This window comes from Leptopilina boulardi, unplaced genomic scaffold, assembly GCF_019393585.1.
Source record: "Leptopilina boulardi isolate dan_hultmark-lab unplaced genomic scaffold, ZJU_Lbou_2.1 LbouV2_38, whole genome shotgun sequence".
NCBI lineage: Eukaryota > Metazoa > Arthropoda > Insecta > Hymenoptera > Figitidae > Leptopilina > Leptopilina boulardi.
The window spans coordinates 1,708,324-1,724,541 of NW_026137951.1; the positions used below are offsets into that span (position 1 = coordinate 1,708,324).

Consider the following 16,218-nt stretch of genomic DNA (forward strand, 5'->3'; position numbering starts at 1 on the left):
GTACTTCGTATGTGGCGAATCACAGCTACTCGAGTTTTATATGTATATATATATATATTCTTTCTTCCGGATATAGAGGGTGTCCTCGGGTCTTGACGACACGTATATCCAATGTCGTCGCGTCCTGGGTATGCCATGGCTCTTTCGTCGAAGCATTGTCTTGATTCATTGCAGCTCACGGTCCTTCGACATCAAGAGAGAAAAGAGGGGTAGAGGGGGGAGGGGGGCGTCGCGACCTATCCACTCGACCATTGGACGAGAGTGATTTTTTTTTTCTCACAAACCCCTTTTGATAAAACTCTTTCAATATTCATCTTGTGCAACCCCTTCAAGGGGCCTTTTTTTTCTTCCCCCAAAAACCACTTAACCTTAGGCGACCTTTATATTTATACGCACAACTCAAGTTGTACTTGAAAAATTATTCATTATATAAAAACACCCATTCTCTTTTATTCGTTTTTATTAATAGTCGTCACTCTCGAGCCATTAATTATTATATACCTGTAATCTTAAAAAAAAAAAAAAAATGTCGAGTTCTTAATTTTTAACATTTGCGATCGATGCAGACCATGCTTGTTAAATATCAGAGTGCACGGTTAAAAATATATATCGTTAATGGAGAGAAATATTGCACCGCTATTGAAAATAGCATCAGTGGAAGTGTTTGACCTGATTAATTGCATTGGATTTTTTATTTTAGTTATCTTAACCAATCTGAAATAGTTAAAATTTTTGCTTCTGAATTAGTCAAAATTTACTAATTTGATAATAAATTTTTTTTTACTGTGAGTTAATTAAATTTTACTTAAAGAAATTTTACTCAGAAACAAAAAAGTAAGTGACTAATTTAAATAAGTTAAAATTTACTAAATAGTAAAAAATTTTGTTACTATTAATAAAATTTTACTAATTCAGTAGTAAAAGGCATTTTTAGTCAGATAAGAAAATTTACATTATGATTTAAAAAAGTTGGTTTCAGTCACACTCTCTTCTTTCGAAATTATTTTTAAAGGTATCAGCAGTAATAAACAGTGTTAACTGGACAAAGTCTTTAAAAAAATTTCTTACTTTGATATCAGTAGTAAAAAAAAATTGTAGTCAGAAAATCTACAAGTTTGTTATTTTCTGTGTATAAAAAATTCGTGTAGAAAATGTAAGTTTCTGACAAAAAGAAACTCATTAAATTTTTGATAACTGTAGTAAAAAAAATTTTTTGGACAGCAGACAAAACCGATTATATGTACTGTTAACATTAGTAGAAAAAGACAGTTTTAGTCTGACAATTTTTTTTTAATAGATACTTAAAATACATTTGAAAGGTTTTTTAATTTTATTATTAAAATATCAGGCAAAGTTTCTTTTCTCCAAATTCTTATAAATTTTTTATCAGTATAGACTCTTTTCTTTTTTTTTTAAACTTTAAGGACGCTATAAATTTTCCGTGCACATTTCGTCAGTTAGGACCCCATTAGTAAATCGTTGGAAAAGTTTGGAAAGGAAGTATTTTTTTTTTTTTTTGCTTTTTTTATCTGAAAGTACTTAAGTGGATAGACGCACATGGGAGTAGAGAGATGGCTAGTCTAAGAAGTTCGTTTCAACCGAGGAGAGAGAAAAGCCGACTTGAAAGTTTCTGTTGTGACAAGAAGTTTGATGGCAACTCTTGTGCCAAACGTCGGCGCTAAATTTTCCCTCGGAACAACAGTCCTGAATTCATCAGCAGTAGTTTAATTATCAAGTGTCTGAAAAGACCGGATGTTTAGTTGTACATTCCTAAAGCGATATTGGTTAATTTATTTCTATTAGTTTCTCATTCTTTTATTCTTTTCTATAATTTTTTATGCATTTCTATTTTTTTTAATTTTTTCTATTTTTTTGTTTCACATTATTTTCTTTTTTTCTCTTTTTTTCTGTTGTATTGAATTCTTTTCTATTCTCTTCTATTTATTTCTGTTCTTTTCTATTTTTTTCTATTTTATTTCTATTTTTCTATTCGTTTCTGTTCTTTTATATTCTATACTTTTCTAATTTTTCTATTCTTTTCTGTTTATTTCTATTCTTTCCTATTCTTTTCTATATTTTTTCTATTCGTTTCTGTGCTTTTCTATTATATACTTTTTTTTATTTTTTTTCTATTCTTTTCTGTTCCTTTCTATTCTTTTCTAAACATTTCTATTTTTTTCTATTCGTTTCTGTTTAATTCTATTCATTCATATTATTTCCCATTCTATACTTTTCTATTTTTTCTATTCTTTTCTGTTTTTTTTCTTTTCTATACGTTCTTATTTGGTTCTATTCTTTTTTTTATACTTTTCCAGTTTTATTCTATTCTTTTCTATACTTTTCTATTTTTTCTACACTTTTCTATTTATTTATTTATTTATTGAAATAAATCCTACAGTCTCAAAGACCAAATACAGGATTATCTTTGTACAAAATTTGTAAACTATACAATGTAGATTATAATATATTATATTATTTCTATACTATTCTATTTTTTTCTATTCGTTTCAGTTTAATTCTATTCATTCCTATTATTTCCTATTCTATACTTTTCTATTTTTTCTGTTCTTTTCTGTTCTTTAATATTCTTTTCTATACGTTTCTATTTGGTTCTATTCTTTTCTATTTTTTCTATTTTATTTCTATTTTTCTATTCGTTTCTGTTCTTTTATATTCTATACTTTTCTATTTTTTCTATTCTTTTCTATATTTTTTCTATTCGTTTCTGTGCTTTTCTATTTTATTTCTATTTTTCTATTCGTTACTATTCTTTTATATTCTATACCTTTCTATTTTTTCTATTCTTTTCTGTTTATTTCTATTCTTTCCTATTTTTTTCTATATTTTTTCTATTCGTTTCTGTGCTTTTCTATTATATACTTTTTTTCTTTTTTTTCTTTTCATTTATGTTCCTTTCTATTCTTTTCTAAACTTTTCTATTTTTTTCTATTCGTTTCTGTTTAATTCTATTCATTCATATTATTCCCCATTCTATACTTTTCTATTTTTTCTATTCTTTTCTGTTCTTTTTTTTTCTTTTCTATACGTTCTAATTTGGTTCGATTCTTTTTTTTTATACTTTTTCAGTTTTATTCTATTCGTTTCTATACTTTTCTATTTTTTTCTATTCGTTTAAGTTCAATTCTATTCTTTCCTATTCTATACTTTTCTATTTTTTCTGTTCTTTTATATTCTTTTCTATACGTTTCTATTTGGTTCTATTCTTTTCTGCACTTTTCTATTTTTTCTATTCGTGTCTGTTCTTTTCTATTTTTGATTATTCTATTATATTTTATTCTTTTTTATTCTTGTATATTCTTTTATATTCTTTTTTTATACTTTTCTGTTTTTTTCTATTCGTTTCTACACTTTTCTATTTTTTTCTATTTGTGTCTGTTCTTTTCTATTCCTTCTTATTCTTTTATACTTTATTCTGTTCTATTTTATTATTTTCTGTTCTTTTATATTATTTTCTATACTTTTCTATTTTTTCCTATTCTTTTCTGGTCCTTTTCAATCCTATTTTATTTTTTTCTATACTTTTTTTCAAATTTTTTCTATATTCTCGTTTTCATTAATAATTTCTGTTTATTTTTCATCCCTGTTTTTTTTTATGTTTGCCAAGAATGAAGATTAACATTGCGCACACTTTATATGTCGACTTTATTTTCGCCTTAGGTTATAGTTTATTAGGAATTTTATCTTGCTATATAACGTTTTGTCGATGTCCTCGTGTGGAGCTCGCTTCAGCTCATTCTGTATAACCTTTGACGAAATTAAAGCAGAATTATTGATTTTCATCGAAGAAGCATACAGAACCTGGGAGCTCTCCTTTTTTTTTCTTCCTTTTTTATGTACTTACGTGCCTTGAACGAAATTTCTCTCTATGTATATATATATATATATATATATAGATCACCTGGGGCAGTTTTGTAAAACTTGGACATTTTTTTTCCTTTTTTACTGATGGAAAATTAAGGCGTTCCTTGTAGAAAGTCAAGGCACTTGGTATATCCTTTGAATTTCAAATCGGATAGCCTTTTTAGAAAACTTTTTCAAAACTCGCATGGAAATGCATATATACTTTCTTTGATGTCCCTTTTTTTGGGGTAAATAAATTTTTTTTATTATTTATTTATATTGTTTTTGTACAAATTTTTTTTCTATAATTTAAAATTGTTTTTTTTTTTTTTGATTTAGAGAATTAAAAAAAAACATTTAAAATAGAAATGGTTTATAATTCAAAAAAAAAATAAATTCTAGTGGCGTGGGTGTTTAAAAATAAATCGCTATTGATCTTGTTTTAATGTAGTTACATTGACAAATGCATTTGTAGGTGATTAATTATTTATATAGAAGGTAAAAAAAGAACACCGAGAGGAATGAGTTTGATTATCGACAGGGTAAATGACTTTTACTGATTCACTTAAGTAACTTCTTTATTAAAAAATAATTCAAGGGGGATTGTCCTTTTTTGCCCTTTGGTTATTTCGATTGATAAGGGGAGGATATATTTTTTTTTCTTTTTTTAATTCCCAGAGCGTATTTTTCGGTCGCACCATTACTCGAGGCATTCTAGTAACTGACCAATCGTTGAGCTCTTTCACTAATCAAATGACAGTGACGCTTTCGAGGACGGGACTGCTAATGAAATGAAAAGAAAGTAAAACGAAACGAAAGTCAGTTACGTATCGATATTCGCGTAATGGATATCTGATCATCAATCTTCTCACCGACTAATTGAACACTTTTTTTTTTTTTTTTTATAACGCTTGTCAAAGTGATTTTCATATTATTATTTATATTGACAAATTTATCGTATTGATTTCTTTTTTTTTCATTTATTTATTAACAGGACATATAATTTTTATTTTTACTTAATTTTAATTTTAATATAATTTTTATTTTATGTACTTGAAAAAGTTTTCAAAAATCGTTAAAAAATTTTCACAGAAAATTAAAAGGCATTAAAATAAGCTGCAACGCTTATTATTTGAATCCAATTTTGCTTATTTTAATATACCAAAATGGATTAAAATAAGCAAAATTGGATTAAAATAATAAGCGTTGCAGCTTATTGTAATGCCTTTTAATTTTCTGTGTTAATTAATAATTTGCTTGGTATACTTGAATTAAAAAATATAAATAATAAATTTGGAAAAATTTGGGTTTATAAAAATAGAATTATCAGTAAAATGATTTTTCTTCAATTTTCACAAAAATAGATAAATTTTTTTCGTGTACCTAACTCAATTTATTTGGGTCAAATAAAAAAAAAGGGACAATTAACAATTCCAAGAAGGCAATATATGAGGGTGGATATTTTATTTATAGCACTGAAATTAACGTATAAATGAAAGAGTAAAAAATAATGACTTATTTTTACGATTAAATAATATTTTTATTGTTGGTTTCATTAAATTTGGATTTCTTTGACAAAAAAAAAAAAAAATTTCACTATAGAAAGATTATAATCATTTGATGTTATTTTAATGAGAAAATCCCTTTGATATTTGCTATTGTCGACTATGTATATTACATTTACAAAAATAATGCTCGCGTGATTTTAGATTAGTTTTTTTTTAGGAATTAAATATTTAAATTTAAATATTATTATAATATGACTTAAAAAAATAATTTCAATTTTTGATCAAAAAAAAAAAAAATGATCTATATTAATAATTAATTTTTGTAACATATTGCAAGTTATATGAGAATAATTCTAATTAAACTCTCAGGCAAAAGTATTGATGGAAAATATTTCAATATTGTCCTGAGTATATATCACGTGGTTGCTGAATAATGAATACATTTGAGAGACGAAATCGGAAATAACCGCAATAATGGAACGTCGCTGACAGGCACGTTGATGACACATTCGCCGCATTGACAATAATGTTTATTATATATATATATATATATATAGTTAATAAACGAATATTGTATATTTCAAGTTCATTCGTAGAAAATAAATTATTTTTGATTTTTATTTGTTATATAACTTTTTAAAGGAAATCGTTATTGGAATTCACAATTCAATCAGTTTATTTGAAAACGAATCCAGGTCAATAATTTTTATTTCCGGTAATGTCATTAAATTCTGCTTTGTTTCATTTTATCCACTATATATATATATATCGAAATATTCGTCTGCTATAAAAATTATTTTATTTTTATTATATTCAATGAATATTTAGGAATTTATTTATAAATTTAGAAATTGTAATTTTATTTTTTTTGGATAGTTTGGGAATTTTTTTTTTTAAAGAAATCGACTTAGATAAATAATTGACATTGTTTCATATGTCGTGAAATCATTTTTATAAAAGTATGAATTTTCCAAGAAGTTCACCTTTTTGCCAAAAAGGTAGTAAATCTGCAATTTTTTTGCAATCTTTCTTTTCTTTCCCCGTGTTTTTTTTTTTTTTTTTTTTTTTATATTCCGTCGACAATGCCTTTTTACTTAGGAAATTTATAGTTTTTCTGCCGAAGTTGGGATGCGCTTAAGGATCTGGAATGCTTCTTCTCAATGTTGAAAGTTCTTTTTGAAACTATCGCGTCGTAGATTCACGATGAAGGTTACGTACTTTTCCCAACGAAAGTAACATAGTCAATGAGAGGAGCTGCAGTCACTGAAAACTCGTTTGTTTCGCCAACTCTCATGAGCTTTTATAGACCAGTGAAATATATAGAGCAAGAAATTCCACGGTTGGTTTCACACACACACACACACACACACACACACACACACACACACAAAAACCTTCTCTTGCTAAAATTTATTTTGTCCCCCTCTCGTTTGAGTCTCTTATTGCTCGAAACATTTGGCAACTTGAAATATGTATATTAGGCCATAACTATACACTAAGTCACATTACCTTATTAAGACTCAGCATAATCAGTCGCTAAACTCTCTGGAAACCCACTTTTAGTTGTATGCGTATTTGACTTTTGGTTTGCTTTATGTAAAGCATTAAATTATGCCATATAATATTTCTCTCTTATAAACACGTGTGTGTGTGTGTGACTTGAAATCTTACTTTATTACTTATTTAATGTAGTTGCGGTTTAATTAACTCTTGATTATTCTTATGACTTGAAAAACGATTAAACCTCGAAATTCCAGTTAAAAGTCTATTTAATTAATTTCAAAGCTTCTATAGGAATGCGGGTTAAATTATTTTAGGAAAATACGTTAGTTTATGGAAATGGGATTTTCACATATTTTACTCATTGTGTCTCCATGTGTGTCTGTGTAATTGGAACAAAACTTTTATTTGATTAAAATAACCGATTATTTGACAATGTATATGTGTTTATTTATATATTTATTTTAGATTGAAATCATTTTTATTTGGAATTAAATAAAGTGTACCTATTTGTAATAATATTTTCTGTAATTGAAAGAAATTCAATTGATATATGTAATAATTACAGAAATAATTACAGAACTATAAGTACAAAAATAGTGGTAGAAAATTTCATTTAGAAAAAGTTTTTCTTTCCTTTTTTTATCTTAGTAGTATAAATCAGTTTCGATCAGACAAATATTAATTCAAAGTGTCGACCTTTGTTTACAGTATAGTAAAAGTCAGTTATAATCAAACCAACCACTTGAAATTCCTGTAATTCTAGTGTCAGCAAAAGAGTAATTTTCTTACAAGTAGTAAAAGTCAGTTTTAGTCAGACAAATATCAAAATATTTTTAACTTTCTTTTTAGTAGTATGAATTAATTATAATCAAATAAATTATTTAAAATTCCTGTAATTTTAGTGTCATAGCAAAAGTAATTTCTGTATCAGTAGTAAAAGTCAGTTTTAGTCAGACAAATATCAAAATATTTTTAACTTTCTTTTTAGTATGTATAAGTTAATTATAATTAGAGAAATTATTTAAAATTCCTGTAATTTTAGTGTCATAGCAAAAGTAATTTCTGTATCAGTAGTAAAAGTCAGTTTTAGTCAGACAAATATAAAAATATTTTTAACTTCCCGCGTAGAAATGGTCAACCCAGGGAAGACCCTGGGAGAAGGTTCGAAGTAAGATGTAAAAAACCTTGGCGAAACCATAGGCTAGGGCAAATACATTCCCTGGGATAACCCTTGCTTATGATCGTTTCCCATGGTCTGGGAAATGCCTGGCTGAGGAGCAGAAATACATTTCTTTGATTGTAATGAAATTAATGCACTTTAACCCTTGGCGAACCATGGATTGAGACAAAAATGTTTTTACCCTGGGTTAACCATGGCAAAACCTTTTTTGTCTTTTTTATTGAATTTTTGTCACTGTCTTTAACCCTTGGCGAACCATGGATTAAGACAAAAATGTTTTTACCCTGGATGAACCATGGCAAAACATTTTCTGTCTTTTTTATTGAATTTTTCTTACTTTTACCCTTGGCGAACCATGGATAATGACAAAACAGTTTTTATCCTGGCTTCACCATGGCAAAATATTTTTTGTCTTCTTTATTTAATTTTTGTCACTGTCTTTAACCCTTGGCGAACCATGGATCAAGACAAAAATGTTTTTACCCTGGCTTAACCATGGCAAAACATTTTTTGTCTTTTTTATTTAATTTTTGTCACTGTCTTTAACCCTTGGCGAACCATGGATCAAGACAAAACAGTTTTTACCCTGGATGAACCATGGCAAAACATTTTTTGTCTTTTTTATTGAATTTTTGTCACTTTCATTAACCCTTGGCGAACCATGGATTGAGACAAAAATGTTTTTACCCTAGATGAACCATGGCAAAACATTTTCTGTCTTTTTTCTTGAATTTTTCTTACTTTAACCCTTGGCGAACTATGGATCAAGACAAAACAGTTTTTACCCTGGCTTCACCATGGCAAAACATTTTTTGTCATTTTTATTTAATTTTTGTCACTGTCTTTAACCCTTGGCGAACCATGGATCAAGACAAAACAGTTTTTACCCTGGCTTAACCATGGCAAAATATTTTTTGTCTTTTTTATTTAATTTTTGTCACTGTCTTTAACCCTTGGCGAACCATGGATCAAGACAAAACAGTTTTTACCCTGGCTTAACCATGGCAAAATATTTTTTGTCTTTTTTATTTAATTTTTGTCACTGTCTTTAACCCTTGGCGAACCATGGATCAAGACAAAAATGTTTTTACCCTGGATGAACCATGGCGAAACATTTTTTGTCTTTTTTATTGAATTTTTGTCACTTTCTTTAACCCTTGGCGAACCATGGATTGAGACAAAAATGTTTTTACCCTGGATGAACCATGGCAAAACATTTTCTGTCTTTTTTCTTGAATTTTTCTTACTTTAACCCTTGGCGAACTATGGATCAAGACAAAACAGTTTTTACCCTGGCTTCACCATGGCAAAACATTTTTTGTCATTTTTATTTAATTTTTGTCACTGTCTTTAACCCTTGGCGAACCATGGATCAAGACAAAACAGTTTTTACCCTGGCTTAACCATGGCAAAATATTTTTTGTCTTTTTTATTTAATTTTTGTCACTGTCTTTAACCCTTGGCGAACCATGGATCAAGACAAAAATGTTTTTACCCTGGATGAACCATGGCGAAACATTTTTTGTCTTTTTTATTAAATTTTTGTCACTGTCTTTAACCCTTGGCGAACCATGGATCAAGACAAAAATGTTTTTACCCTGGATGAACCATGGCGAAACATTTTTTGTCTTTTTTTATTGAATTTTTGTCACTTTCTTTAACCCTTGGCGAACCATGGATTGAGACAAAAATGTTTTTACCCTGGATGAACCATGGCAAAACATTTTCTGTCTTTTTTCTTGAATTTTTCTTACTATAAGCCTTGGCGAACCATGGATCAAGACAAAATAGTTTTTACCCTGGATGAACCATTGTAAAACATTTTTTGTCTTTTTTATTGAATTTTTCTTACTTTAACCCTTGGCGAACCATGGATCAAGACAAAACAGTTTTTACCCTGGGTTAACCATGCCAAAACCTTTTTTGTCTTTTTTATTGAATTTTTGTCACTGTCTTTAACCCTTGGCGAACCATGGATCAAGACAAAACATTTTTTACCTTGGCTTAACCATGGCAAAACATTTTTTGTCTTTTTTATTGAATTTTTGTCACTGTCTTTAACCCTTGGCGAACCATGGATCAAGACAAAAATGTTTTTACCCTGGATGAACCATGGCGAAACATTTTTTGTCTTTTTTTATTGAATTTTTGTCACTTTCTTTAACCCTTGGCGAACCATGGATTGAGACAAAAATGTTTTTACCCTGGATGAACCATGGCAAAACATTTTCTGTCTTTTTTCTTGAATTTTTCTTACTATAAGCCTTGGCGAACCATGGATCAAGACAAAATAGTTTTTACCCTGGATGAACCATTGTAAAACATTTTTTGTCTTTTTTATTGAATTTTTCTTACTTTAACCCTTGGCGAACCATGGATCAAGACAAAACAGTTTTTACCCTGGGTTAACCATGGCAAAACCTTTTTTGTCTTTTTTATTGAATTTTTGTCACTGTCTTTAACCCTTGGCGAACCATGGATCAAGACAAAACATTTTTTACCCTGGCTTAACCATGGCAAAACATTTTTTGTCTTTTTTATTGAATTTTTGTCACTGTCTTTAACCCTTGGCGAACTATGGATCAAGACAAAAATGTTTTTACCCTGGATGAACCATGGCGAAACATTTTTTGTCTTTTTTTATTGAATTTTTGTCACTTTCTTTAACCCTTGGCGAACCATGGATTGAGACAAAAATGTTTTTACCCTGGATGAACCATGGCAAAACATTTTCTGTCTTTTTTCTTGAATTTTTCTTACTATAAGCCTTGGCGAACCATGGATCAAGACAAAACAGTTTTTACCCTGGGTTAACCATGGCAAAACCTTTTTTGTCTTTTTTATTGAATTTTTGTCACTGTCTTTAACCCTTGGCGAACCATGGATCAAGACAAAATAGTTTTTACCCTGGATGAACCATTGTAAAACATTTTTTGTCTTTTTTATTGAATTTTTCTTACTTTAACCCTTGGCGAACCATGGATCAAGACAAAACAGTTTTTACCCTGGGTTAACCATGGCAAAACCTTTTTTGTCTTTTTTATTGAATTTTTGTCACTGTCTTTAACCCTTGGCGAACCATGGATCAAGACAAAACATTTTTTACCCTGGCTTAACCATGGCAAAACATTTTTTGTCTTTTTTATTGAATTTTTGTCACTGTCTTTAACCCTTGGCGAACCATGGATCAAGACAAAACATTTTTTACCCTGGCTTAACCATGGCAAAACATTTTTTGTCTTTTTTATTGAATTTTTGTCACTGTCTTTAACCCTTGGCGAACCATGGATCAAGACAAAAATGTTTTTACTCTGGATGAACCATGGCGAAACATTTTTTGTCTTTTTTATTGATTACAAAAATGTTTTTACCCTGGATGAACCATGGCAAAACATTTTTTGTTTTTTATCATATTTAGTAAAATTCCTGTACTTATAATTTCAAATAAATTTCTTTAAACCTTACTTTTCATCAAAATGTATTTTATTGTACTTATTTTATAATGGATTTTTATTATTATTATTATTTATATTATGTTTAAAGTTTAAACATAATTGATAATATAGAAATGGTAAACAAAAACTAATGTCAATTTAATAAGCTTCAAATTTAAAAAAAAATTATTGAAATCATTGCTCAGAACATAAATTTTCACTTGAATTGATTTTTTGCTTTTTAGCCATTGATTCTGCTTCTGAAGAATCCTCCCTATATACAGTTATTGTTGTTAATTTTTATTATTATTAAGATGTACCCTTAAACAATTTTCTATACATATTTTACCTATAAACGGTGGTATCGACCAAAATCAACTTTTTGAGAAAAACGCGTTAAAAGTTTTACTACCAATTAAAATAGATTTCTTGAAACATTTTATATTTCTAAGGACCTAGATAAGTGTTCCTTATGTATTTTTTATGTTGAACACGATTTTTATGAATAAAATTTTATTTTTTTTATTTTTTGAACATCAGTGTTATTGTTATAAACAATTTGTTTTGCAAAAGTCAAAATATGAAATTTTAAAATTTAATTTGAACGACTTGCTGATGTTCTAGAGGACTGAAATTTTTTATGCACCTTCAGAACTGACAACCGCACAATAATCCACGGTTATTTTTTATCTATAGAACCAGGTCGCCGATGATGAATATATACTTATGGATCATCGCGCAGAATTTAGCTCTAATTTTTTGTTAATGGTTTTGGCATTCAATTTTTTATTTTAAGCAAAAATACCAAGAGTAATTTTTGCCTTAGAATTACTTATATTTTCATTAAAAAAATTTTTCAAAATAAATTTTTTTTTTTAATTTGTTTAAACAAATGCAACAAATTTTTTTTACATTTAGGACTATAGTTGCATTGTATTTTTAGGACCTCAAACTGTAAGAAACCATCACAAAAAAATCGATTTTTCAGTCGATAACACCGTTTTTTCTGACCCGGTCACACATGCTTTATATATGATATACCTTTCACTTAATTCATGCTCACTTCCAGAATCCTCATCTTCAATATTTTTACGCTTGTTATTTTGATTATTTTTTTTTATGTTCGTTGGAATTGAGCTCTTCGGATTTCTCAATGTGCAGCATTGATTATTAAGTGTATCAATATATTTGGTATAGCTTAATCCTTTTGAATGTTTCATAATATAATCTGAAAAAAATTAATAATAAAATTTAATTAATTAATAAAATTAATAAAAATTAATACATAACAATGACGATACACACTGTAAACACAATTCCTGATTTGTTCTGGAATTTCCTTTCTTTTACTTCCTACCGTTTGCTTTCCGAGAGCAGTCATTGTTTTCAGTTCGTCGCGACCTACTAATTCTAACATCAAGCGACGAACCATTTCTTTAGGTTTTTTTTTAAAGCGGGTGAATTCTACTTCTTGTGATTTCCGAATCACCAAAGTATCGTTTATTATGGAAACTTTATTTTGATTATTTTCAATACCTTCGCTGGATAACAGGTTTGTTAACTACATTAAAACGGATGAAATGAAAGTAATATTTTAGGAGTAAGGGTGAATAATTAAGTTATTAGAGAAATAGAAATAGTGAATAAAACGCATCGAGAAAAAAAATTTCTTTGATTAAAAGAAATCAATTTCTTTGACAAATTTTTTTTTGATTGAAAGAAAATTAATTTGTTTCAAACAAAATTATCTTTGATCACAAAAAAATTATCTTCGTTTCAAAGAAATTTGTTATTTAATTGAAATAAATGTTTCTTTGGCCCTATATCAATATTACAATTTCTTCGATTTAATGCACAAATTTCTTTAAATCAAAGAAAATTTTTTCGAATGAAAGAAATTTTCTTTGAAACTAAGAAGTTTTTCTTCTTTCAAAGAAAATTTTATATTGGATGAAAAGATAACGGACTTGGTTGCTATCATCTGAATTTTCATTTGATTGATTACTTTCTGCGAAGGCCAAAAATTGTCGCAGAAATGTAACAAATTCCGGAGGAACTAGAAAATAGAAAAATATATGTTTTAGATTTAAATTTGTTTATAAAGAAAAAGTAAGATAGAGTAATTAAGAGTTTAAGAGAGACTGAATAAACCCATATATATCGGATTTCTAAAGCAAGAAAAATTATCCGATGGAAGCGGAAATCTGATTTATGCTAGTATGGTATATGTGTGTTTTGATGTAAATTATTAGGTTAAAATAATTACATTTTGGCATTTGTTGTTTTGAATGTCCAGGTAAATATTTAACATGCTCAATTATTGCGACCGGATCAGTATTTTTGCTATCGTTCATGTTACCTTTAAAAATAATTTATATATTTTTATATAATTTAATTATAATGATGCAATTAGTGGACAGAAGTATTTCACTCAAAATTAAGCAATCTGTTTTATTGGAAGTTGCGACCAAACAGATTGACAAATTCATTTAGTAAACAAGAATTAGAGAATGTTCAGATTCGCACAAATTTAAGACTTTTTCTTCTCATAATAATATAAAAATAAATTTCTATTTTATGTTTATTAGAAGAATTTTCTTTGTTAAAGTAGTGAATAAAAAAATACTTAGATAATAGAGGGTTAAAGAAAGTAAGAAGAAAAGAGAGATGGTGAAGATGAAGGGAATGGAAAAGAAAATAAGAAAAAGAGTTTAAAATATACAAAAGATAAGAAGAAAAGATGACTGTTTAAGAAGAAAAACCAGAATAACAAAGAAAAAAACTGAACTCAGAATAAGCCGTGTAGGCGGCTCATGTTGATGGGCAACAAAAATGAGATAAGGTTTTTTCTATGAAGACAAATAGAAAGACAAAAGTGGACAAGTGAAAGAGATGTAGGAAGTATAAGTGTGAAATGGTGCGAAAAAGTAAGAAACACGCAATGTTGGAATTAGAAACAAATAGAATTAAAGAAAATGAAAGATATATAGAGAATATTTTTCTCTTTTTATGTTACTATAAAATAATTACTTTTTGGAACTTCTGACTTCGAAAGTTCAATTTGAGATTTTATTATTTCATTGTCAGAATTTCCATTGTCGGAATCTTGCAAAAATTCACTTTGGTTGTCGCTCTTTAATGATTCTGCGTCATTTCTATTTGCTTTAGCACCTAAAAGAAATGGTTTTTAGATTATTATTCATGAATAAATGAGGAAAACTAAAATACACGACTAAGATTTTATTAAATTTAATATTTGGAAATTTTTATTTTTAGCACTACTAAGATTTTTTTTAGAATATTAAGTAAAAGAGAACATTTTATGAGAATTATTGTAGAGAAAAAAAGGAATGGTAAAATAAAGTGAAATGGATAAAAGAATAATAGTGTATAGTAATAAGAGTAAAAATGATTAATTAAAGAAAAAATTTGAAAATGGAGAGTGGAAAGAATTAAAAAATTTTACAAAGGAAAATAATACAGATATAGAGAAAAATTAGATTTAGGGCTTGGCTAAATTCGTTTTTAAAGTTAAAATAGTTACCTTTTGGTTTTTGTACTTTAGAAATTTTAGGCATCTGTTTATTTGGAGCAATATTGTTATGTGAGTTTTTGCTTTTAATATCTTCAGTAAAGTTACTTTTCTTATGAGTATTTGAATCTCTTTTTTTGCTTTTCATTGAGTCGCCGCCTTTAAAGATACGTGTTAGATTATTTTGCAGGAGTAAGTGATGACAATTTATACTGTCAATAAATAAGATAAGAAAATTTCCATTTAATGAGCCAAAAGTTTTGAACGTTCAAATGAACGAATTTTTTTCCAACTCCTTTAATTACGAATTTTATTACAAAATATTGTTTTAAATTTCTAAAAAGAAGTTATTTACTTTAATAATTGTTTAATTTATTGTTTTATTTTACATTGACATCATAATTTTTAATAATTTATAGATTAAAAAAAATTTGAACATTCAAAACTTTTTGCTCATCCCATTTACATGTCTGGTATTTCTGTTTTTCGTTAACCATAGAATTAAAAATGAAAAAAAGCTACAAATATATTAGCGAGAGAAAGAAATGGAGAAGGATGAAAGAAAAAAGGAAGTGGAAGGGAGAATGAGAAAAAAAGAATTTATAAGATACAAAAAAGAAGAAACAGCAACTGATTGAGACGAAAAAAGTGAGAATAAGACAATAAGACAGACAGTAGTGGAGAAGTGAAAAAGAGTTGAGAGGTATAAGAGTGAATGGGAGAACGCGTGAAAAAGTAAGAATTAGGCAATGAGTGAATTAGAGAAAATATAAAATAAAAGAGAATTAAAGATACTGATGAAAATATATAGAGTAAGAGAAAGAGTAAATGAGAGTATTTTTCTCTTTGTTTAGAATGAAATTATTACTTTTTGGGACTTGTGACTTCGTAAGTTCAGTTTTAGAATTTATTATTTTATTCTCCGAATCTTGCAGAAAGTCTCTTTGGTTGTCGCTCTTAACTAATTCTTCGTCAGTTCTATTTGATTTAACATCTAAAAAAATAATTTTCAGGTTATTATTCATGAATAAATCAGGACGAATTATTATTGAGTGAAGGAGAATGGAGAAAAAAATAGATGAAAGGAAAAAAGAAAATATATATAATTAAAAAAAAAGAATGAGGAAAAACAGTTACCTATTGGAATTTGAAATTTGGAAGGTCCAGGCATATTCATAAATATATTGTCCACTCCTAATT

General features: G+C 27.8%; 2 protein-coding genes across 6 annotated transcripts in view; one reads left to right on the forward strand and one right to left on the reverse strand.

Moving 5' to 3' along the window:
* Positions 1-16,218, forward strand: part of LOC127287997 (uncharacterized) — a 335,689-nt gene that overhangs the window by 56,510 nt on the left and 262,961 nt on the right. The gene's annotated exons all lie outside the window — the stretch shown is intronic.
* Positions 12,274-15,175, reverse strand: LOC127288000 (chloride channel protein E-like). 2 transcript variants are annotated; one of them, XM_051315177.1, is made up of 3 exons: positions 15,031-15,175; positions 14,517-14,657; positions 12,274-12,714 (listed from the first exon to the last, which is right to left on the reverse strand). In XM_051315177.1, the coding sequence occupies exons 1-3, from the start codon at positions 15,164-15,166 to the stop codon at positions 12,452-12,454; spliced, it is 540 nt and encodes a 179-aa protein (XP_051171134.1). In that variant the 5' UTR covers positions 15,167-15,175; the 3' UTR covers positions 12,274-12,451. The 2 variants fall into 2 exon arrangements, with proteins under 2 accessions (XP_051171134.1, XP_051171135.1); XM_051315178.1 differs by lacking the exon at positions 12,274-12,714 and adding an exon at positions 13,616-13,845.